The 25,173-nt window shown below is 51.0% G+C and overlaps 1 protein-coding gene across 13 annotated transcripts in view; it reads right to left on the reverse strand.

Moving 5' to 3' along the window:
• The window catches only part of ARHGEF9 (Cdc42 guanine nucleotide exchange factor 9), a 197,605-nt gene that overhangs the window by 54,389 nt on the left and 118,043 nt on the right, over window positions 1-25,173 (reverse strand). For all 13 annotated transcript variants that reach the window (XM_039572099.1, XM_039572097.1, XM_039572104.1 and 10 more), the window contains one exon: window positions 7,244-7,423. In XM_039572099.1, the coding sequence (XP_039428033.1) occupies window positions 7,244-7,423 (180 nt within the window). The remainder of the gene's footprint in view (window positions 1-7,243; window positions 7,424-25,173) is intronic.

Consider the following 25,173-nt stretch of genomic DNA (forward strand, 5'->3'; position numbering starts at 1 on the left):
CTGGGATCCCAGACTGAATTCCTGCATCCAATGGCTCTGTTTTTAAGGATAAACAACAACAGCTGTTCAGCAACCACCAACAACCCCACAACAATAAATCCAGGCCCTCTTCAAACACCTCAGCAATGCAAAACATCAGCGGCTGTAAAATAAAACAGACTGGGAGGGTTTTCCCCAGGCCATGAAAAAGGCCCAGCAGCCAAACCACCAAGCCCTGAGAGCCATTTCAAGCACTCTGTATCAGGAATTAATTAAAAGAAATCAGTGAAAACTACAGGAAAAAAAAAAATCAAGTTGCATAATGCTGGTCCTACGTGATGCTTCCCATTGAAAGGCCCCTCCATGTGGAGAGGAACGGGCTTATCATGAGGCTCCCAGTCCTATTTCAAAATTCAACCCTAATTGGGAAGTCATGACCAGCTCTTGCGTAATGGAAGAACTTGCAGAGGCAGATAAAAGTAAAATAGTCAAATAAAAAGGGCCCTTTTCCCTAAGGAGCAGTTCTGGGAGCCAGGGAGAGCTGATGGCTGCATTGTGCTAATTCATGTTCTCTGTGAGTGCCATCCTCTTAAAAAGGGAAAAAAAGGAAGACCCAGGGAAGCACAGGCCAGGCAGGCTCACCTCAGTGCCCAGCAAGAGCATGGAGCAGATTCCTGGAAAATATGCTCAGGCACGTGGAAGGCAAGGAGGTGACTGGTGAGAGGCAGCACAGCCTCACTGAGGGCAGAGCGTGCCTGACACATTTAGTGACCTGTGACGAGGTGGTTACAGAACTCAGAGCCCTTTCCAGGGTCTAAAGCACCTCCAGGAGAGCTGCAGAGGGACTGGGGACAAGGCATGGAGGGACAGGACACAGGGAATGGCTTCCCAGTGCCAGAGGGCAGGGCTGGATGGGAGATTGGGAAGGAATTGTTCCCTGGGAGGGTGGGCAAGCCCTGGCACAGGGTGCCCAGAGCAGCTGGGGCTGCCCCTGGATCCCTGGCAGTGCCCAAGGCCAGGCTGGACATTGGGGCTGGGAGCAGCCTGGGACAGTGGGAGGTGTCCCTGCCATGGCACAGGGTGGAACTGGATGGGCTTTAAGGTTCCTTCCCACCCAAACCACTCTGGGATTCTGTGATATAGAATTTCTATAAATATCATTTATCAACTCGCAGCTTTACCCAAATGGTGCATGAAATCACCCAGTGGCACTGGGCCAACATCAGTGACCTGCAATTATCACAGCTTTACCCTGCTCAGTGCAGGCCCTGCACAGAGAGGACTTTTTCCTTCAACAGGCACCGAGGCCTGATCGCCTCACAATGATCAGAAGCCACAATAAACCAAACATTTTCCCAGCCAGCTGCATTATTAACCTCCTTCCAGTGGATATTCACAAGGACAAAACCCGCAGATAATGTGTCATTCTGGATTCTCGCTCACAATTAACTAACGGCAGATTAATGACACGGCCACAGCCTTCCAGAGAGCTGCTGCCATTCCAGGGAATCTGGATTGTACAGGACAAGTGTGGGCAGCACAGTGGGTTACAGTCACTGTCCCAGTGTCAGAGGCTCCAATAACCTGCAGAAATCCACGGAAGCACAGAGCCTTTCCCACAGACTCTTTCCCACCCATCCACAGAGCAGAGTTCCCACAGGATCTGCTCCCTTTCCTGCCTCCCTGAGCTGGTTCCAGCCAGGGCTGTGCCCTTGTTTGCAGCCTTGGGCAGTGTCACAGCCCCGTGCAGTGTCACATTCCCACTCTGTGCACTGTCACATCCCTGTGCACTGTCACATCCCCATCCCTGCACTGTCACATTCCCGCTCTGCTGGACTCCACACTGGATTAAGAGGATCAGTTGCTCGTGTGCAGCCCAGGAGGGCCCGTGGTGCAGAGCTTTGCAGAAGTCAAGCAGCAGCAGCCTCCAGGCTCAGCCTCTCCGAGGCCTCGGGAGAAGCACCGGCTGTCCCGGGCTCTGCCCAGGGGCTCCCCCTTCGAGCCTCCAGGGAGGAGCGAGGGGCTGGCAGGAGATGCTGAGTGTCCCCCCGAGCTGGCCCAGCCAGCCCCAGCCTCTGGCCGGCTGTGGGCAGGCTGCAGGCACAGGGAAGGGCCGGGAATGTGGGTGGGATGCTGTTTGCTGGGAAGCACAAACCATCTCCTGCATCCTCTTCCAGGACGAGGAGTAGGACATTTGGCAGTAGAAGGAGAGGGAGGTGAAGGAAGCTGCCTTCCCCTCCTGTGCTCCTACCACTGTTCTCCTCCTGAATTTCTCCCTCAGTAATCTGGCTCCAGCCTGTGTCCTTCACATCCCTCCAGCCCACAGACTCTTTGATACCTTCCTTTCCCCCCTCCAACTCCCCACAGCTTCAGCAAAACCTCTTCAGCTCTTCCTCTCCCTTCTAAAACTCTCCATTCCCAGCCTCAGAAATTCCCTTTACTCAAGGTGAGAAATAGCCTTTACTTATTCCAGAAAAGGAGAGAACAGGGGATTCTGTAGGGACAGCTTCAGGCTCTGTATCCCCGAAAGGTGAACAAGAACAGCTCCAGAGAACAGGCCCCGTGCTCCCTCCCTGTTCCCTGCACTCCAAATGCAGATTCCCAGGGGCTGGAGCTCCAGCAGGGATTAAAAGCTGCTTGGACACGGCAGCAAACTGCATGTGCTACACTACATCCATGAAAACACTGGGAATTAGGGCTCAGCCACGTCCCAGAAGCCCAAGCCCTGCTGAGTGGTGGTACCTGGGACACACAGGTGGGAAGAGCAGAAGCTCGGAGCTCATCGCAGAGCCCCTGCCAGGCTGAGGAAGGGCAGGGCCTTCCCTCCCAGCCCGGGTGGCAGGGACAGGGAAGGGGCTCTGGAGATTCGTGCCTGGTTTGCCTGACTCAAAGAATGCCCTCAAAACTCTGGTTTTGCACCTGCAAAGCAGCTCGTCCAGGGAAGGGCACGGTGCCAGTGTGTGACCCTCTGGGGACCTGATGGGTGGGACACGTCTGAGCTGTGGGGGCTCTGGCAGCCCTGGGATGCTGAAATGCTCCTCTGCCTTTAGGAAACCCCAAAGCTCTGCAGCTCCTCCTGTCCCAGCAGCGCTGCCCATGCTGGGCCCTACCTCCAGCACAGCTATTTTTAAGCTGGATTTGCCACGGGAGAATCAAATCTCCTTTGGAAGGCTCTGACTGCAGCAGGCACCGCAGCACATCCCGGGCTGTCTGTCTGACAGGTGAGGACACCTCAGCTCCGTCCTCTTTCCTCGGGAAATCTCACCTGGATGCCACTGGCTCTGAGGGAATGCTAAGCAGGGGGAAAGCAGGTGAGTGATGAGCTGTTCTGACAGGACACAATCAGATTTTACAGGGGAAAAGAAGCAGATGGGGCAGCAAGATGTGGAATGACACCTGCAATAGAGCAAGCACAGCTAAAAGCTAAACCCACCTGCCCAATAAAGGCACGAGCTGCCAGGCACTGCGAGGAGGCTCTGGGTTCAGAATCTCCTTCTCCACAGTGCCTTAAAAGCTCACTCCAATTTATCCAGCACTTCTCCTTTAGCAGCAGAAAATAAAGTGGGTCAAAGGCAGCTTTTCAGCAGGAAAATCAATCTAAAATTACAACACTTGGGGGAACCAAGGCAGTGGTGAGAGAGAACACGGAGAGCTGCCACCCCTGCACTTCTCCACCCCTGCACTTCTCCACCCCTGCACTTCTCCACCCCTGCACCTTCTCCTGAAGAGGGGACCACAAAGATTTTATACCCCCATCCTTGCTCAGGCTCAGGGAGGACCATTTCTTCCCTTCTTCAGTCACCAGGTGCTACAAGAAGCTGCAGTAAAAGCTCCTCAGCCCCAGTTTTGCTCTTTACCTTGGCTCAGTAATGTGAGGAAGGGAGAGTCAGCATTGCTGAGGTGAGAAGAAATATATTCTGCAAGCTCAGTCTGGTATCCAAAGAGACTAAGGAGAGCTTTACACAGGAATAAATCCCCCTCTCTGCCCAGGACAGGTGCACTCTGCCACGTCTCTGAGGAAAGATTCCACTGCACAGCATCCATAAGCTTTACTCTTTTTATTTCTCTTGCAGTGGAAATATGTCAGAGCCCAAACATGAAGCCATTTGATTTCCTGTGTTTGGAGTGTCTCACCTGGGCTCTTCTGAGCACTTGATGAGGGGCTCTGCAATCAAAACTTTGTTTTGAGGCTTCCTGTGCTTTCTAAAGGAGACCTCAAGGCACAACAGTGGATCCATGGGAGCCCATAACTGTTATTCTCTGCTATAAATCCCTCCCTCCCAACACTGAGCCTGCTTTTCTGAGCCAGTGTCAATGTGCTGGTTATGCAAAAACTCAGCTGTAGCCCGTGATGTACAGACAGCCCAAGGCTCTGCCATCCACAGAGGAGAAAAAAAGCGGCATTACCACCACAAGAATGGGAAAGGTTGTTTAAAATTCCTGCTGGTTTTTTCCAGCTGTACCTCCCAACCTGTCAGACCACTGGAAGCTGACAGGATGTTCAAAGACACCACGCAGCAACCACGGCTGCACCCTGTGCGTGTCCAGTGTGCTCAGAACAGGCATTAAAATGTAACACGGACACGTTCATCTGGCTAAACCCAGCTCTTGCTGAGTCTTAAATTTAGTTCTGGAGTTCTGATCCACCTTTCTGACTTAGGGGTTTTCATACCCTTCTCCCTGAGTGCAGCAGCTCCCTGCAGAAACCATTCACCGTTCCACGCTGGCTCCAAATTTTACTTCTCCTATGCTGTGCTTTCTCTCCCCCAAAAAAACCCCATTGCTTTATCATCCAGCTTCTCCTTGAAAGTTCCTGTGCTCCCAAAACTCCATGGCTTTCCTCTCCCCCCCCTTCCTTCCATCCAGGTCCAGAGCTACTAAGAGGATTACTGCAGGTGGGAGCAGGGAGACAATTGCTGTGTGTGCAGGGAATTCAGGAGCAGCTTTGTTTGCCACCCCTGGCTGTCATGTAAAGGAGGCCAAGGGAATCAGCAGGTTCCTGTTTTCCTCTCCACTTGCAAATGTGAAGTTTCCTGCTATGAGATTCCGTGAATGCCAAATGCTTTGCCAAAGGTTTTCAGATGATCTGGCTGGAGAGCAAGAAGCGTCAGACATCTCATTGCAAACTGGGTTCCCAGCCCAGTTTTGTCCTCAGAAGTGATTCAAAGGACTTTGAGAGGAACCCAACTGTGCAGTGATCTTCTGCTGCACTCCTGCTAGTACTTCCAAGAGGCCTGAGGTCTAAAATGCCCTGAAATTAATCCTATTTGGCTTTATACCTGTCTGGTCTGGTCTGGTCTGTCTGACATCCCTCACTCGAATGCTATTCATATTCTGTGCAACATATTGTTCCCTTTTCCTTCTGTGCTTGCATAAGAGAAACATAAAGAAAAGCAATTATTTTGCAAGTGAAACTAGAACTACCCAGGCTAAATCAGGCAGTTTCCTGGCATCATCTTAAAAAAGCAGGGCTCAAAGTACAACAGAGAAAAACGCAGCCTCCTCATGATGTGAGTGATCATCTGCTCTTCTCGCAGTTCTTTCATTTCTTATTCAGCTGCTTTGGAAATCTGGGGGGCAAATCTTCCCCTCCAGCCTCCCTTCAAGACCTGCAGACACAACAGGCCAGAACTCTTGTTTTTAAATATTAATTCTCATTACTGCAGCACAGCCGGGCACTGCTCCCCTTTGGGAGGTGTCCGGGCCCTGCCTGCCCTCAACAAGTGATTCCCAGATGGAATAGCCAAGCCAGCCTCTTGCAGAGCTGATGGAAGGACTGGGCTCATTGGGATGCTGGACAGAAAGCTGCCTGGTAAGGCTGGTGTGACCCTCAGCACCGAGGACGAGGATCCAGGGTTTGTTCCAGACATTTGTGTACCACAGTCTGAGATTCACTGATGCCCCTCTCCTTTGTTCTCCCCTGTTTCTAAAACCATCCTCCCAGCCTTGGAAAAGCGTAGGGAGAGATGAGGAATTCAGCCAAGCCAAATGATCCATGGGTTGGGGCCTTAAAGACACTGCTTCATTTGGCTTTTTGGTGTGTTTTGAGAACACAGGACAGTGCAAAACCAGACTGTTCTTAAACCTCCCGTGGACAGTTTGTTTGTGACATCGCACAAAAGGGCTGTTAAATCTTTTCCCCGAACCACAAAGAAATCAGCACTGGTCAGTGGATTGAGAGGTTAAAATGGCCCAGAATATCTCAGTGTTTAAATTAAGCAAACAAAACGAGCTTGTTCTTGTCCAGCCTTTCCAGCTGCAGCACAGAGGAGATGTGTCAGTGACACAGGTGAGAGTGTTTCTGCAAGAAGGTTTTCACCCCCATCACACCTGACACAAATCCATTTTCCAGACTTGTTGCCACCACTGGCTGCAGGGTCAGACTCAAAATATCAAACCCAATTTGTTATCCCAGGCCAGAGTAACAGCATTAACTTTTTTTGGGCAGCCCAGCTCCAGTTCCAGTCACGGATCTCTCACTCTTGGCACTGACCAGATCTGGGGGAGACACAAGAGCTGCACCAGAGGGGAAAAAATTGTGTGCTGGGGAGATAGCAGCAAGCAAAGGTCTGGCTTCCTCGTTGGTAGCCACTGTACATCACCAGGAAACACCAGGTCACACATTTTAACCCAATTTTCCTAATCCAATGGCTGCTTCCCAAATGAAGTGTTCAATCACAGGGATGTTGATGTTGCCCAGAAGAGGGAGGGTTCAGAGAAGAAGGTAAGACAGGCAGAAAGCTCTTCCAAACCCAGGTCCCCTGGAGCTAGTGTGAATTTTTAGGCCCCACTGAATCATCTCCTCACAGCCCACACAATCCTGAACTGGTTTTCATGGAATCATGGCATCCCACAGTGGTTTGGGTTGGGGGGGACTTTAAAGACCACCCAATCCCATCCCTGCCATGGGCAGGGACAGCTTCCACTATCCCAGGCTGCTCCAAGCCCCGTCCAACACTTGGACACTTCCAGGGATGGGGTTTGTTGAAGAAGAACAGCTTAAGGAGAGAGGCTCCAACAGACACCCAGGAAAGGCCCCTCCACATCCCACTAAGCCAATCCTCATTCCAGCCTCCCTCTGCCCCACTCTCATTTCACTGGAAACCTTCTTTGCTCCCCGATTTTTGGACAGAAACCAGGCAAAGAACAGGGAATCAGCATCAGTGAGCACAAACACAGTAAAAACTGAGTAAGAGCTCAGCTCCTGATGCCCTGAGCATCGGCAGTGATTCCTTAGAGCAGTAAAAAGCAGAAAGTCACTCACCCTCACGAAGCTGGCGGGAAACCACCCTTCTTCATCGTCGATCTGACCCCACCACCAGTCCTTGTTGGAAGCATCCAGGACCTTGATGACGTCTCCTGCTTTAAACGCCAACTCCCGGTTGGCCATGGTGACGTGATCCCATACTGCCTCAGCACTGACAATGGAACCACCACTGATCAGCTTGGGGAGAGAAAAGCAGAGTCAGAGAACGCTGCAGCCCAGGCACACACACGCACAGCAGCACACGCAGCAAAGCTCGCAGCCAAACGACTTTTCCAGGGCCGTTCCCACTGCCCTCATCCTGCTCCCAACCATGCCAGGCAAGCCCACACAGGTGCTGTGTCCGGTGCCTCCCAGGTCCTGGCACCTCCCCTCCCACCTCCACACATGCACATCTGTCAGGGACAATTCCACTGGCATAATGCACAGTTCCCGAAAACACGAACAAGCCATGGCGTCCTGCAAAGGAATTTTCACTTCAGTTGAAATGTCCAAGGCTCGGGGGGCTTTCCATGCAGATCCAAGCAAAGTTAGTGCAAGCATTCAGAACACTTTTTGAAAGTGGAAGTTGCCCATTTTAGCGCTGGTGATGTACTGACACCCCTCGCTTTCAGCACGCTGCTGACCTGGCCCAGCCCTGGCCTGGAGCACAGCCCAGCCCAAGCTCTGCCCAGGGAATCCTGCTGGCCCTGGCTGCTCCAGTCTGCATGGAGCAGGTCCTGGCCTCTGGACACTGGACTGAGGCCAGCCTGGTGTCTGACAGGAGCTCAGGAACATCTCTGCATGTGGAGCTCATGGACCCTCAGCACCAGCACAGACCAGGTCTCCTCTGTGCGAGTCATGAAACTCCTGCTCCATGCTGGCAGAAGGGATCATCCCACCACTGATGCCTGTGCTTCCATACCACCAACCATCCACCCATGCCCAGGACACCCCCTGCTCCTCTGAGTGACAGCTGTGTGGTTTTTAACAGAGTAGTAAATTGTGTTTATGTTTTGCCCACTGCAGGAATTCTGTGCTGAGCACTGAGGCTGCCCCAGCAAATACAGCTTTTCTCCATATGCTAATCAGCCTCCTTCATTAGTTCTGCCACTGAGACACCCTGACCACGGACTTGGGCTCCCTCAAATCCCAGTTTCAGTTCACAGGGACAGAGCTCAGCCCTGTGACCATTCCAGACCTCAGAGAGCCACAGTGTCCTCTCAGCTCAGGCAGGAACACAGAGCACACAGACAATAACCCCTCACTGTGGTTATCCAAGTGTAGAAGCTCTGGCAAAGGTCAGACAGCTCTTCATGGAAGTCTGGCTCCCCCAAACCCCTGTTAATCACTACCTGCACGGTGAGAACTTGAAGGAGACCTTCTAGCACAGCTCCAGGTTCTCAGCATCAACAGAGAACATTCAAGTCGTGCAGAAAATCCAGTCAACAGATTAAAGGGCCTGATTTCCCATTTGCCTTGCACTGACTTTCCTTTAAAACACTGATCTCCTTGGGTTTGGGACAGTCATACCCAGTCCAGCCCTTTGGCTGTAGAGTCAGTCAGACCCAGAGCAGCAAGACCTACGAGGCTTAACCTGGCATCCTCAAAACCCAGATGGACCAGATGCCCAGCTGGTGGGCAGCAAAGTAAAGCTGTGTTCCTCTCACTTTCACTTTCACAGATTGTCCCTTCTAATTCAAAAACAGCTGTGGAACAAACATGTCCCCTTTGTGTGTCATACAGAGCACCTGTCCACGTGAGCCTCACAAGGTCCAGGGACACCAGACAGAAAACCAAGGCACGTAACAAGCTCTCAGGTGATGGCTGAACGCGTGGCAGAGGGCACCTCCTGCTTCAGTGAGGGGTTATCCCACATCTGGGCTTTTGAGACACAGCTGGGGGCACCAGAGGGTCCCATCCCAACCAGCAGCAGCTGGAGCCAGATGGTGATGGAGCCCCAGCTCACCCCAGCTCTGGGCTCAGCAGAGCAGGGCAGCTACACCTGGAGAAATAACAGTTGTAAAGACTGATTTCTGATTCCAGTGCAACAGCTGGGTGCTCAGACATGTTCCAGTGCCTCCTCACAACACCTTGCCCTGCTCCCAATCAAGGTTCCTGGATGCTTTCATTAACAGGGATCAGCTTAAAGCACAGAGAACCCCGGGACAGACCTGGAAGGGATGAGACTTCAGAGCTGAAGCAAGCCCACAACGCATGTGAGTCCAGGTAACAATTATTTGTTCTTCTGCCAGGAGCTCTTCTCCTTCACCAGTGCTTCCCCCTGCCATGTTCATGCACACTGTCCAGGTGTGATTTCCCAGGTAAGGAAGTTCTGCCCTCCCAGCCCCCAGCTTTTCCTCCCCCAGGCATTTCACGAGCCCTTTTAGGCTTTCGCATACCCTGCCTGCATTTTTCTGGAACACAGATGACCAGAATTGCAAATACTATTCCCAAAGGGACCTTACCAGAGATTTGTGAAACAGCATGAAATATTTATTCCAGTGTCACAGCAATCTCCCAGTAATACCTCACATGGCCCCCTTTCCCCATGGCCACCTCCCACCCGTGGCTCACAGTGATCCTGCATTCAGCTTCTCTCAGTAAATGCAGTCGAGTACATTCTCTTTGGCTCAAAAATCAGTTTTCTTGTCAAAAAATGACTCGGGCTGGCCTGACACTTGTTCCTTTTGTTAATGCCATTGGGTATTTTAGTCCCTTTCCCACTGATGAGGAACCAGGAACAGAGCTATTACGCAGGAGCCGTGTTCCTGCTGCTTCTGCTTCAGCTGACACAGACTCTGCTGTCACTTCACACACAGGCAGTTCTGGGCACAAACTGCCACAGAAACGTCACCGAGCCCAAACTTCAGAGAGACTGTGCTTCAAATCCTCCCAGCCTCCTTTGCAAAAATTCATGCCCAAGCCCGAGGCACAAATCCCAGCTCTGAGGAGCACGGCTTGGCCAGCAGCAAGGGCTGCCAGGGGCTGCAGAGGGACACCAAGGGACAGGGGGTGACACCTCAGCCTTTTTGTGCTGCTAACACAGAGGTCTGCAAGGTGCTTTCAGGCCATGTCAGGAGCTGGGGTGGCTTTGCCAGGTGCTTCTCAGTCTCAAGGAGCAAGGCTCCGAGTCCTTGGTTCTCACTGATCAGGGCCAGCAGGGGCTGGTCCTTCCCAGCCCCTGGTCCTTACTGTCAGCTCAAGGAAGGGATCCACAAGCCAGGAATCCTGCAAGCAAGCCTTGGCCTTCTGGAACATAAATCCAGCTCAGCCTGTACCAAAAGGACGGCAGTGGGATGGCAGAACTGGAGTTCCACTGAGACAGTGTCAGGGCCTCAAATGAAAAGATCCAGTTTAATTTATGTTGCAAGACATCCTGCTGTATCCATGGAGCTGTCCAGCTCTCTCAGGGCAGGGTTATGGAGACAGAACCTGACATCTGCAGCAGCAGGACATGACAAACTGGAGAAAGGTCAGCATGAAATATTATTTTCTGCGAGAATTCAACACAGGAGCTCTTCACTCCAGAAAGTTCACGTCTCTCGGCTTCAAAGCTGCGGCTTAGTGCTGGGCTCGGAGATATTCAGCCAAAGACCTTGAAAGGAACTTCTCTCCCATAAAGTCAGGTTCTCCCACAGTGCAGCTGAGGGAGTCATCTGGACTCCCTGATAGCCAGTGAAGAGAAAGAGACACATCTGGAGTGTGATTCATCCCGGCTACTTCAGCAACCTACCTTCCAGCCAGGTGAATCATGCCCCAGAAATTCTCTGTGTTTAGCTGCCTGATGCACAAGTTTACATTTCCCACATCTTAATGTTCATCCCAGCTACAATCTGGCCATTGCCAAAACCAAAGAACTGGATTTAAGAATAAAAATCACAACAGGAACAGTTAAATATTAAAGCACGCTCTCCCAGACACACCAGGAGGGTGAAGGTTGCTGGAAATAAAGTTGTGTTCCCTGTGCCCACCAGAAGAATTCACAAAATTTCAGCCTTGTAAATTTACAAAAATGAGGACTTAGATATTTGGGAAAGTGTCCTACCCATAAGAAGAGGGAAGCAGTGAGAAGAAATGCAGCAGGTGACAAGGACATTTGGTGTGACATCCTCTGAACACTGCCTGTCTTCCAGGTGAAGTCCTAGCTTCTATTAAAATGAATTATTCTTGTCAGTTGGTTGTTCAAAGTAAAAAGTCCAAAGAGAAAATTCCTCAATGCTTTCACCTCGTAACATCAGTGCAGAAATGCCCAGGAGCATTTGGGAGCTATGGACCTGAGAGTAATGCTTCCTGTTTCACAGGAGACTGCAGAGCACCTTCAGGGGCAGAGGAAAAGCTTTCTCAGTGGGCAGAAGAGCAGATGAACTCTTGGGATGTTGTGTGGGCTGGGCACCAGGCACTGCTCCAACAAACACCTGGCCATGGGTAAAGGGAAATTCCAGGGCACAGAGAAGAGGGGCCACTTCCACATCCCAGCTCCACCAACAGATCGATTTAATGAGGAAAAGAAAAAGGGCAAAAAGACAAGGCTCCCTCTAATTACATGTCCAGCTGGCACATTGTGGAGCTCACTAAGAACAGGGTGTGTTATCCCTGTACCACCAGGATCACAGCCTCAGCCTTCCCAGGGATTTTCCCCACAGGTTTCCACAGCAAAGCTCCAATAATTCAGGCACAAACCCTCCCTCTAGAGATGCTCCTTTAAGACACCCCCAACACCCCAGTACAACAGGTGAGTGCTTTACAACAGCGAGCAAAGCCAGCAGAAAGGAATGTAATCATCCCTACTCGAGGGCTGGGAGGATTTTGCTTTCTCTTCTCGTCTGGTGTCACTTCCAGGATGGAACGTGGCCATTGGAAATACTGAATTACATTAGAGGTGCTGCCAAAATAAAATGGCAACAACAAACAAACAGTAAAAAAGGGTTTCAGGGGACTCTGCAAGGCCCCACCTCTGACAGTGCGTGCCAGGGATGCTGAACTCTGTCCTCACCCAGTGCTGGGAGAGCTCAGAAAGGTCCATCTGGCCAAAGATCCCCACTGTCTCCTTCTCCCCTTGCACTTTCTAAAGCCAAAGGGCTTTAATGTGTCATTAATGCCACAGGGGAGTTTCCAAGGAATACAAGAGAGGTGCTCAAAAGTGGGAGTTTGACTCCAGATTGTTCAATTTTCTTTTCCGGCCATGCCTTTGTGTCACCTTTATCAAGATGGAATAATTTTCACCATCAAAGTAAGCAGGAAAATAAAAACCAGAAGGAATAAATAAAAATAACAGGAGCAGCTCCCTGTTAGAGGACCTGGTGGAATCACTCTACCTAACCTCTCTAATGTTACTGGAGCAGGTCTGGAGCAAATCCACAGGAGCCAGAGGAGAGGAAGGGAAGGAGAATGCCAGGAATGCAGCAGCAGGCCCCACACACCGTGCTCAGTCCCATCTCTCAGGCTGCATCCACAGCACACCCTGAGGTTAAAAGCCCAGGAACACCAGCGGGGCTGGCTTCCCAAAGCACATTTACACAGTGAACTCACATTTACAGAGTGAACTCTGAGCCAGGGTTCAGCTTCTCCCTGGCCACTGCAGGGTTTAAATCTCTGCGCCGTGTCCCTGCAGAGGGACTTTGCTCCAGCTCCACACGACAAGACCAACTGGAAAAGCATTTTGGGGAATGGGTGAGCCTCTGCCTCCGGTCTGGTGCATCTTCCCTGGCTCTGCTCACTCCCCAAGCCAGGATGCACAGTTGGAGGCAAACATCTGCTCCACCTCAGCCCCTGCCTGCAGGTGAGGATTGAACGTCTTTGAGTGAAATCAGCCACTACTGCAACATTTCACTAAATATTCCCAACTCGTCAACACTTAGTGGCTTCTTATGGGCCAGCTTGAAGAAGAAATCAGGAGCTTAGTGGCCCCTGGAGACTGAAATGGGCACAAAAGGGCCATTCAAACCACTCTCACTTGTCCATACCTCTCCCAGGGATAAATAATCCTTGCTAGCCCACAAGATTCCACCCTGAGTTTTCAGCACAGAGCTTCTCACTAATCCAAAATGCATTGAATGAAGAGCCACGTTCCCAAAAAAAACCCAAAGAAAACTACCATCAATCACCATCTCCTCAGAAAACTTCAAGTACCTCAAAGTTTCCAGGACCATGCCCTCTGGGAATATGAATAATCTTAAGGCAGGGAAGTGTTCCTCTATTAGATCCTTTATCACTGCATCAGTAAAGTTGTAACAGTAAAAAAGGAGAGCTCTGGGTAGTTCCCTTTCAAATCAGCCTTACATAAACGGTGTCCTCCTCCACAGGAGCAGGATGCAGGAATAGGAGCAGGCTGTGAGGGGAGAGGGAGAAACGTGGTGAGTGGATGCCATTTGTTCCAATCGTTCTCATACAGAGATGCCCTTTATTCACACAACATAAAAGCCCCGTAAAATCACAACAGCATTTCCCACACTGTGTTCACCAGGCCCTTCCACAATGGAGGCAGCCAAAACAGCTTCAAAGGAGGACACGCAGAGAGCTCAGAAATCAGTGCTCAGGGGAAGGACAGGACACAGCAGAGCTGCACAGACCCCAGCCAAGGGAAGGGAGGCACCTCCCATGCTTCAGCACCACAGCACACGCTGGTGGGGCTGGGAATCTGCTGTCAGCTCCCAGTGCCAGCCCCTGGCACTGCTGGGATCCTCTGCCGTGAATTCCCAGCCCAGCCGTGCCCAGGGAGGGAGCAGGGGAGCGGGGTGTGCCGGGTCTCAGCCCGCATCCTCTCTTCTCCCAGCCGATGGAGCAAAGGGAATGCTCAGAGAACGTCACCCCAGCCCATCCCGCCGCGCTTCTGCTCTTGCATAACCTCCCCAGAGCCGCTTGGATGGTGTGGTTATTTTTAAACCTCTCGTCAGGAATTATACAAAGTGAATAATGCCCAATCTCGGTGAATGGCCCCACGGCTCATTCACCAAACACAGGGCAGGGCAGCTCCACTTGATTTGCTCATTCTCTGAAGAGGTGCAATCACCCAAAGGTTAGCACAAGTCAAAGAATTTCCCTTTCTGCTTTCAAGCCCTTTGATGAATTTAACTAATGACTGGATTCCAGCTGAAAGAGGCTGATTGGAGTGAGAGTCTCCTGTATCCCATATTCTGGGAAGGTTGCCACACTTGGCTGGAAGCTTTATCTATCTTTTATTTATCTGTATGTTATGTGGAGAGTCAGTACAGACAGAAAGGTTCCTTAGTGGAACCTGGGCTGTTCTGTTTTTCACTGATTTACACTTTCTTGAGAAGATCTCACCTGGCAGATAGGAAAACACCCGGCCTGAGCCAGGCTGCAGCTACAGAGCCCAGGGGACAGCATTAGTCTCATTTTCCACCTTATTATGATTATTGCCCGTGTCATTCCTATTAATAACAGCAGCCACAAGGCAGGGCCGTGGATGGAGAGCTGAGTAAAACCCTGGCAGCAGTGAGGAGAAGGCTGGAAGGTGGTGACAAGGCAGAGTTACCCCACTGAAGCACAGCCCATGCGGGTTGGAGCTGTTTTCATGGAGCATATGTCACCCTAATTGCTTCCCAGCCCCTCCTGCGGACGGGGCACATTGAGGCTCCCCTTGCCTCATGACACATCTTTCATGTAGAGTAATTACAAATAACCACCAGCCATCATCTTTTAACTCAGATAAATGATGAGATTGAGGATGGAAGTCCAAGTTTGAACTGCTCCAGAGCAAACAGCACCTTCAGCAAGCAGAGCCAGGGCAGCTCCCAGCGCTGCGGACTCAGGGCCGACAGGGGCTGTCAGCACAGATCCCTCACTGCAGCACTCAGCAACAAACAACAAATACTCTGCAAGATCCAAACCTGAAATACTCACACAAACCCCAGCCTCCCGCCCCAAGAAGGGACTCCTGACATTCCCAAGCCAAGGCCACAACAGCCTCGAAGACCTGGAGTTGTACTGAAATCCTTCCTGGCCAGGGGGCTGGCGCTGGGCTGTGATTCACACCCGGTCCAGTCTCACTGGCTGAGCCTGCAGGATGGTGGCTGGGTGGGGAGCAGTCAGGATTCCCAGCATGTGTTCCCAGTTCCACAGAGCCCCAGCCCAGCAGGCACCAGGCCCAAGAACATCGAGGCATCGTGTACAGCCCACGGCAGCACCCGGGGAAGGAGGGATCTGGTTCTCTCTCAGCCACCCAAGGGGAAGAGTAAGGCAGATAGGCAAAGAGAATATTCCAAAATAGATATAAATATTACAAAATAGATACAATTTGGCCTCTGGGATTGTACAGAGAGAGACAAGATGCTGCTGGGGAATGCTGAGCCCTGGGCTAAGGGACACAGTGTGGAAAAATGGCACTGACACCATCCTGTGCATCCCTACACCCATAGTATAGCGAATCTACAGCCTCAAAACCTCTCCAGGGATGACCAAGACTTGACTGGAAATGTCAGAAATGCCAAATCTAGACTCATGTTACCCCAAAAGCCTGTCCTTACTCAAACTGGAAAGCAAACAGCTTCCCTGCCGTGGAGCAGACTGTGGGAAAACTGAGTTCATCTGAGCGACCAAACGGTTTCTGCAAGGAGAGGAGATAAAATTGTCACTGCTCTGAGGAAAGGAGGGGTAACCCATATTGTAAAGGATATTTATTTCGAAATGTACATCACCTGTTACTCTGGGACATGGAAGTTTCCAAAGCAGAAAGGAATTAAGGAGAAAATCACACAAATGACTCCCAGTGGATTGAATTATTGAACACAACAGAACTCCTTACAAAGGGAACAGCACATGGATCTGCTCATCCCAGACACTGGATCTGTGTCCCTGCAGCTGCAGAAGTGCCACCACCAGCCCAAAGCTGGTGCCACACAGCTAAGGCACACAGCTGTCCCCAGCAGGAGTGACGGCCCAGGGATGCACACCAGGAACACCCACAGCGCAGCCACTTCCCTCACGCAGATCCAGGAATTCCCAGGGAGATGAAGACAGTGACAGGACCAGAACTCACGAAACTCTGGGTGGATGCTTTGTCCTCTAAAAGCTGACACAGTTGGCCAGGTCTGAAAATCATGGAAGGAAATGAATTCAAATGCAGGGCTGTTAATCCAAAGCAGGAACATCACTCCTGGATGGCCAAGGACAGGGAAGCAGCAGCAAGAGCCCCTCCGTGACTGAGTCACTGCAATGTGTTCTAAAACCCCTTTTAATAGTGAAGCAGAGGTCTGGATTGTGTCATGTTAGACCACACATATTAAACACATCCCCAGGAATGCTCCATAATGCACAACTCCCCTTTATTGGTGGTGTAGTAAGCGGCCAACATGATAATATTTAAAAAAAGGGTATTTTTAGGGCTGGGAACTTGGAACTTAAAAAGTGGTGGCTGTTATTAGTGCAAATCAATGCTCAGGCTGGATTAAAGTCCAGATGAATGTATTACACTGATTAAATTCACCACCTGGGCTCCTTATTTGCTGTTCTCATCTCCTGGTTTCCCAGGGTAAGTCCCTGCAGCTCACATCTAACACAGTCCAGGAGGGGCTTGTTGGCAGATGAGGGGAATGACATCTCCAAACTGTTTCACAGATCCTGAGCCCACAGAAAATTTAATTAAATGAAGCACAAAGGGAGCAATGGCTGGAGAAGCAACACCTGGGCCCCGGAACCAGCCTGGGCTTTGGGTGACTGCAAGGGGCAGTGACAGCCTTTTCTCCCAAGCCAGGGGGAAGCAGAGCCCATCCAGCTGCTCCTGTGCAAACCAAGAGCTACCCAGTGAAAATCCCATTGATTCCACCTCCAGCAGCAAAAGGAAAAACCAGGATGAGCGCCCAGAATAAGAAATGGCCGGACAAAGCTTCTTGCCCCCAAAATTATGATCTTCATGAGAATCGTTCCAGCTGCACCACAAGCCTTCCTCGTGATTTCCAGGATTCCAGCACCTGGACCCAAAAGCAGCCATGGGCATCCTGAGGGAACAGTGGGATGATCCATCCCTGCCATCCAGCACCCCCGTGCTGGCAGCAAGAGCACAGCAAACCCAGCCAGGCACAGCTCAGATCCTCACAGCAACCACATCTCACCTTCCATCCCCCAGCTCCTGAGAGGGCAAACAGGCAGGACTTAGGAGAGATAAAGCCAAGAGGTAAGAGCAAAGCAGCTTCTCCCCTTGAGACGCTTGTTGAGCCAAAGCCTGTGGCATCCTCTGGCTCTCGGAGCCCTCTGACTTCACCGAGGTCCTGGACTGGCCCAAGAACACCCTGCCTCATGCCCAGCATCACTCACAGAGCTGGGAAGCACTGAACATTCCCAGAGCAAGCCCTGCCTTCCTGCTGGCTTTGGGGCAGCAGCACCCGGGGCGATGGAAGGCACAGGGGTGGCACTGCGGGGCTGTCCCACTCCCGCCCCTGTCCCTGCGTTCCAACAGGGACACTCCAGGTGGGATCTGACATCACGTTGTTATTGCCACAGCTCTTTCCCCCTACCAGCTGAAGGGACAGTGCTGGGTGGAAAGGCTGTCTCGGCAGAAAGGTGATGAATGGATGCTCGTTAGAGGCACGGGATTGTCCCGCAGATTCCATCGGATCCTGTAAGCCTATTGCAGGGATTGGCCAGATCAGCACGGGGATAGGCAGCCTTCCACCTCTAAGCTGCTTTGCTCAATTCAGCCTAGGAATGAATGAAAGTCACTGTCTGATGGCTTCTCAGATTTCACAGCCAAAATGTCCCCTTCAACAGGAGTAACTCAAGGCAGCCACTGGCTACAACCCTCTTCCCCTCAGCTGGGCCACGGCTTGGATGACACTTGCACAGGGTGGAAAGGTAACATCAGGTGCTTTTCCAAGCCATCACCACATTCTGAACCAGGAGTTGCCTCCCAGCCCCCTGGGCTGCTCAGGGAGCAGCAGCAATCCAGGCACAGAGAGAGACACCACGAGCCTCCTGCTCCCATCTCCCAACCCCACAGCTGCCTGCACGGCCCCACACCCTGCGAGCTCAGAGCTCTGGCAGGAGCCCTGAAAGCCCTCAGAGAGGGCTGGGATGTGCAGGGGCTCCACCAGGACACACCAGTGTCACCTCATCTGTTGTACAACTGTCCCTTTCCCCTCTCTCCAGGTCATGCTGCACAGGACACGTCCAAGTGCTGTCCCTCCCTGTCCCACTTCACCTTGTCACGAGGCCACATTCGCTGCCTGGCGCACGGAAACGATCACCTGGATGGTGCTGGAGAGACCAGTTCTGTACCAAGATAATTCTATTCAAAGTCTAGAGGGCAAAGCTGTCACAGATGAAGTATGGCTGTGTATTATCTGTTGGCAAACACGGGACATAATGGCAGCCACTCAACTTAATGGCTTGAATTCCAGCTCCTCCAAACGAGCCCATCGCCGCTGCTGCGTGTAATCACAGAATGTATTTAAAAGTATAATTTCCATCCAAAAGGACCAGAGCTGGAGCAATATGACTCATGCAGCTCCCTGTGCATTGGGAAACATGTCAGGAAGCCTGGGAATTCGTGTGCCCGTTGCCATCTGTGGAGAAACTGGGCCGTGGACACGATTCCTCAAACCATTCCTCTGGCACCCAGGCAAGTTTGGAGGCTGCTGAGCCCCCAAAGTCAGGCACCCAAGGGGGCAGAAGCACTCTGTGAAGCTACAGGGATACAAATATTAAAGAGAAAGGCAATGGAATTCAGCGGCATCTCTCCCCACGTACCTATTCCAGCACTCCAGAGCTCCACAGTTCCAGCTGCAAACTCAGCTCCATTTCTGCCATAACAAAATCATCTCCACAGCATAATTAGTGTGCTCGTGTTAAAATGGGTACAAATGCACAGAAAGAGGCATCCAAATACGATTTGTTTTTCAAGACAACGTGATGTTTTCCCTGGCTAAGAGATTCGATTCATTAAGGAATAACAAGAGCCAAGCACCACTTGCAGCAAACCTTGCTGCTTTTAGCAGTGAATTATCCATCCCCAGACTGGTTTGCACACTGTTCTTTTTTACCTGCTATGACTTGACAACCTTTTTTAGTCTAAGTTGCCTACACACGGCTTACAAAATATCTCTTCTGTAACTACTGCTCAAAATCCTGCTTATTCCTGATTTCCTTAATGGCTCAGTTAAGTCCCCTGGCACTGTTCTGCTCTGGGACTGGATGACTTCCACATTCACACACAATTTTCAAGGGAGCTGGATAGTTTGTGTGAGAAGGTATTTGCACTAGGATTTGCAACGCTCTCTTAGGGCAAACATCTGAGTTGTCTGAAGGGGTTTGGAATGAATAATTTCCTGCGTTATCCACCTTCCTCTAGAAATAACGCTCCATCTGTTCATGGAACAGTTCCCTTCTCTTACCCAGGCAGGATGAAGGTCACGCAAGGGAAAGAAAAATTTGCACATCCCCAACGTCCTCCAACAAAACACAAGGCACGTACCTGGCCAAGGTCGGGAAGCAGTCGAGGGAAGAAATACAGCTGTCAGGTTAAGGGGAGTGAGTAATCACCCAGTGCATCATTGCTGCGACAAGCACCCCAGGACACGGGCTGGAGTCACAACATGTCCTGCGCAATTAATCACTAATCAGGACGTGCTACAGAGAAGTCAAATGGCAACTCCAAAGGTGAACCAAAATGTTACTTTTAAAACACCTGAGTTTAAAAAAGAGCCCCAAACCTGAAAAAAGCTCGACTCTCCAATCTGAGGGGAAAGGCAAATGGAGTGTGTACAAAATTCCTAGCAGCCTCTGGGTGGAAAGCAGCTCCTCTGGGACGTGGTTCACCCCAGAAGAACTGGCAGCAGCAGAGCCCATGTGAAGCTAATCCCTGGTTGTTCTGGTAGGGAAGATCTGTCCTTGCCCTGCCTGTCCCACTGCCTGGCCTACAGAACCCTGCAGTGAGTCCCAGCTGTTTCCATGAAATCAGCAGGGCTCTGCTCGTTCCTCCCTGTGCAGAGCTCCTGCCTGGGCTGGGCTCTCTGCTCCCTGCATGTTTGGGATAACCACTGGCAGCAAACTGGTCACCCACAGCAGCTGGATATCCCTCGACCCAGGAGCACTCACAGTCACGGAGTTACCAAATCATTAAGGCTGGAAAACAACTCCAAGGTCATCAAGTCCAACCTTTGACCAGATGCCACCACACCACAGAGTGCCAGGAAGGAGCAGGGTAAACACAAGTCCTGCTCTGGCTTCAGTGCAGAAATGATCCAGGAGCCTCATGGACACCAACTTCCCTCTCAGTCAGATCTCCAAAGCATCTCAGCTTTCCCTCTCGTGGAAAGGTGCCTCCAGGAGCAGCACTGGGAGGGGCAGCGGCAGCTCCTGGATGGAGGTGATGCATTCCTGGGCTGGAGCACTGTGGATCTGATCCCTCCCCACGACTGCCCCAACTGCAAGAGGTTCTTGCTGCTACCTGCTTGGACAGGACTGGGAGAGGCTGGGATTGCCCTGCAGTCCTGCTGCACCCAACTGAGTGCAGCCAGCCTTGGCCACAGGGTGAGGCCTTGCCCTGTGTGAGGAGTGACACCAAAGTCCATGGGAACACCTGGGAGCCCACGTTCCTCGAATACCTCGGGTTCTTCCTGCAAGGAACACACAACCCTGGTGGCTGATGGACAACTCCAGTGCTGCTTTCCTTTTTCAGAGCAAAACTGGAGTAAAGAAGGAAGGACAGTCCAGGAGCTTGGCACACACAGGTACAGAGAGATTTGAGAGCACACAGAGCTTGGGTGTGGGTTGAAACGTGCCCAAATGGAGCTGTCAAGGCTGAATCCAAGGAATTCTCATCCAAGGATCCACTCAGGCTCAGCTTCAGCTATTCCATACATTATCTGCCTGGCAAGCAGTCTACACTCAGTTATATACAGTGTATAATTATTATTCCTTTCAGACATAGGTTTCCCAACTCAGAACGTGGAAAGGATGCCTTAAAGGATTGGTACTTCTAGGACAGAAATATCCAGAAGAGAGACCAAATAACAAAGGTGGGAGATTCTGACCTAATGGGAAATCTCCAGCTCTTCTCAGGGTGATTTTTTTTTTTTTCAGCTAAAAGCAGAAGTTGAGTGTGTGAGCTTCCCTCAGATGTTCCATGTGGTGGGCAGGTCACACCAACCACCCCACGGATGGAACAAAGAGGGCAAAGGGATCCACCCAGGGAACGCACAGGGATTCTGCAACACAGTGCCACAGGAGATTACATTAATCCATAGTGAAATATGCCCAGATCTCTGAAATAAAACTTCAGCTACAGTTATTTTGACTAATAGCTGAAAACCAGAGCATGCACCCTCACTGCTCTGCAGCCTGTTTCATTTCTCTGTCCATCACTGGAGCAACTTCCAACTCTTCCCAAGGCTATGCCAAGTCCTGCCCCACTGTCTAATGTGCCATCACTGAGGACTGATACTGCTCTTTGAAGGCATCCAAGACGTTCTCTTCAGGAAAGTGCTTGCTAAGTATCCTCCTGAAGACATCTGTAAGGAATTTTTACTACTGGCCTAGATATTTACTCCACCTGGAAGAATTAAGTGGCTCTAAGGAGCTTTTAGTCGAAGTAAATCCTCATTTAAACAAGCCCCAGGAAAATGGACAGGGAGCTCCAGTTGCCTCATTTGCTTTTGTTTTATGACCCACTCAGAAGAGAAGAAACAGGGAAGATGGAATGTGATCCGTGTCTCCCAGGTTTCTGTTGCTATTCCGTACCTCACTCCTCAGTGCTCTCTCTCCTCCAGCACTGCCATGGAAACGATAAATTACCCTCCTCTCACAAATTTTCACCACCATTTTTCTGGTCAGCGTTGCTCAAGAAAGGAGCTGCCTTCCTGGAACTGCACAGCTGGGGCAGCAGGGCCGTGCATCCAGAAGGAAGAAGCATGGAAAAAAGCTGTCACTGGAGAAATGGCTGAGGGGTGGGATGAGCAACTGGGCAAGCACCTCCGTGGTCAGGCACGATGGGAAAAAACCCCTTCTCCTTCCTATTTCATCTGTGATAGCTGGAATCAGGGAGAACCTGGACATCTCCAAAGCATGGAGAGATTTTTCCTTGGGTTTCTGTTTGGACAAGGTGCACTGGGCTGGTTTCAAGGCTCACATCCTGTGTTTCCCAGAGCTGACACAGGTGGAAGAGGCTGTCCCGAGCCTGCTGGTACCCCACAGGACATGGTGTCACTTCCACATTAACGTGATGGAAAAAAGGATAATTCCCCCTCCAGTTCAGCTGCAGTCTTTGATAACCTGGATCACAGTCTGAGTCTGCTGTCACACAGGTTTAGGATCCTGTGATGCAGCACAAAGCAAGAAAAAACAAGTACAAAAAACCAAAGCCAGTATTTGTTGTGGTCTTTGGTGCCCTTCCATCTCCACCACAGCGTGGAAGAGGTGATGTTATTCCCTGACATTCTCTGCTGATATCAAACAGGCAAACCTTGGGAATGTATCTGAGAACTGAGGAACAGCTGATAAACAGGAAGCAAACTCATTCCAGACCCATATTCAATGGGAGAGATGCTCCCAGGGCAAGGAATCACAGGAGCAGCGGTGGCAGGGAATCAGAGAGGAGTGGGGGATGCACTGAAATGAGAGCAAGATCCACGGGAGGCTGCAACATTCCCTCCTCCATGGCTTGTTCTGCACCAAGCAACTCATTCCAGACAGATATTGACAGCGTGGGAGGCATTCAGAGAAAAAGCAACAAATTTTATCAGAGGTTCTGGAAGGATTAATACCCAGGAAAAGATTAAACCCGCTAAAAGCTCAGCTAAACTCCCATCTCAGAGCCTGCTAACACAGCTTCAATAGTTCCAGAGAGGTATTAGTTATGTATAATGGGGAGAGCTGGGAGTCTGAAATGGAGAAAGGTTCCATTTTACCCATCTGAGAGGAAAACACCACCACAGGATTTCAAACAGAGGATCAACAAGGTGAGAAATAAAAAAATAAATTAAAGAATTTTCCCAAGGCAGCCCAGGAAGGCTGGAGGGAGTGGAACCAGGGGAGAGCCCCTCTCTGCACCAGGACCCAGAACTCTCCAAACCATGAGAGCTTTGGGCCCCCCTGCCCCCAGCAGCCCCAGCCTCCTTGCTGGAAGGAGCACAGGGGCTGCCAAAAATTTGAGGCAATTCCCTCCAATTCTTCCACACTTTTGTGCCACCACCTGTGGCTGTTCGGGTGTTCAGCCTCACTTTTTCCACCCTTCTGGGAATTCCCCTGTCCCAAAAGGTATCTAAACATGTGGACACGTCCTCTTTCTCTCCTTAAAAACGCAAAAAATAATCCCATCTCTGTTATTTATTACACTCCTTGGAAATGCAGCCCCTCAAACAACTTTTAACAACTCCAGCCAGCAGCCAGTAAATCCAGAGGAGATTTGTGAATGTTTCAAAGCACTTTAGCGCCCAAAATAGCCTTAATTAAATAAGAATGTATATAAATACTGCAGAATATCGTAATAAAGTTGCCTGCACTATCACTAGTGCCAACTGAGAGCATTGTTGCTCTGGATAAGGCCCATGGGGTCACTCAGTGTTAGAGGAAGAACTGGGAATATTTTTTTGCACTTTAACTGAGCTGGAGGAATTAAAATCCAAATTAGGTGCTGCTATCGGGCTTTGGCACAGGTGAATTCAGGGAGCAGCAGCTATCCAGGGGAAAGGAAGATTTTCCTGGTTGCAGCATTCCTGTTTCACAGGGACAACCATGGAAAGAGAAACTAAATGCATCTACTTTTCTGTGAGCTCTGGACACTGGGAACACATTTTCCAGGAGCTCCTGTGTCCATCCAAAGCTGCTGTCTCAGCTGTGCACGGGCTGGGGGGGCCTGTGAGTACCACAGGGGGACCTGTGCACGCTGTCACCTGGCACAGGTACCTAAGGACAGGCTTCCCGGGGGAGCACAGCTTTGTCACAAGGAAAGGCACAACCATGCAGTGCCCAGAGATTGGGAGAGGCCGAAATCTCAGGGGAGAACCTTCCATGAGGTCTCTCACCCTGTTTGCCCTGCTGCAAACGTGGGGAAAGGACACCTCAGAGCTGCTCGGGATGGCAGCACCGCCCCCACACAGTCCCCTGCTCTCCAGCCAGGGACACGCACCAGAGCAGTCAAATCCATCACCAATCAGCCTAAACCAAAGCTGTTCCTGCTGATGACATCCCAAATTCTCCTGCAGTAGCCCCAGTGCAACAACCACTCTGTCCTAGAGCAGCCCCAGGGAAAACCCCTCATTCCCCACCTGCAAAGGGCTGAATCCCCCCAAGTGCCAACAGCTGAGACTCCAGGACCTCTGGGTGCTGAAGGCAGCAGAGAGTTTGGAAATCTCACTGAAGAGCCCTAAAGCACAGTCATTATCTCCCTAAGGCTCCTTTTGCATGCAGGTAATTGCTGCAGGCACAACAGCACCGAGGCACTCGTGGGATCACAAGTCTCCACCAAACTTCATTAGGTCGTGGCCATCACCACACAGGGGCCAGTGAGCCACAGCTCCAGCTAATTAAACCTGCAGGAGGGGAGCATCCAGCTAGTCTGAGGACAATTATCCAAGGAAGAATTTCGCCAGGACACTGCGACTTAACCCAGTGCTTTGTGCACTCGGTGCTGAAGGAGTTTAATTGTCACCGCTGATGGGAACCCGCTCCGTGACTCATCGCCAGCACGGAGGGGCTGCTTTTCCCACTCCTGATTCGCTTCCAAGGCCACCACTCCACCACCAGGACCACGCTGGGAAGGGGCAATTTCCCCTGCATTCCAAACCACCAGGCTGGATCCATGGTTTCCATCTGGGCCCATCTCTAACAGCTACCGGGGGAACTGGAGCGAGAGCCAGCAGAGGGGGCTGGGATTTGGGAGGAGCCCTCAGCAACTGGAGGTTTTTTCTGGACATAAAATAATGTAGTCTTTAAATGTGAATTTTCTGATTCTTTCAAGCATTTAACTTCTAAAATTGACTTGGGCTTTATTTAAT

Source organism: Corvus cornix, chromosome 4A (assembly GCF_000738735.6).
Source record: "Corvus cornix cornix isolate S_Up_H32 chromosome 4A, ASM73873v5, whole genome shotgun sequence".
NCBI lineage: Eukaryota > Metazoa > Chordata > Aves > Passeriformes > Corvidae > Corvus > Corvus cornix.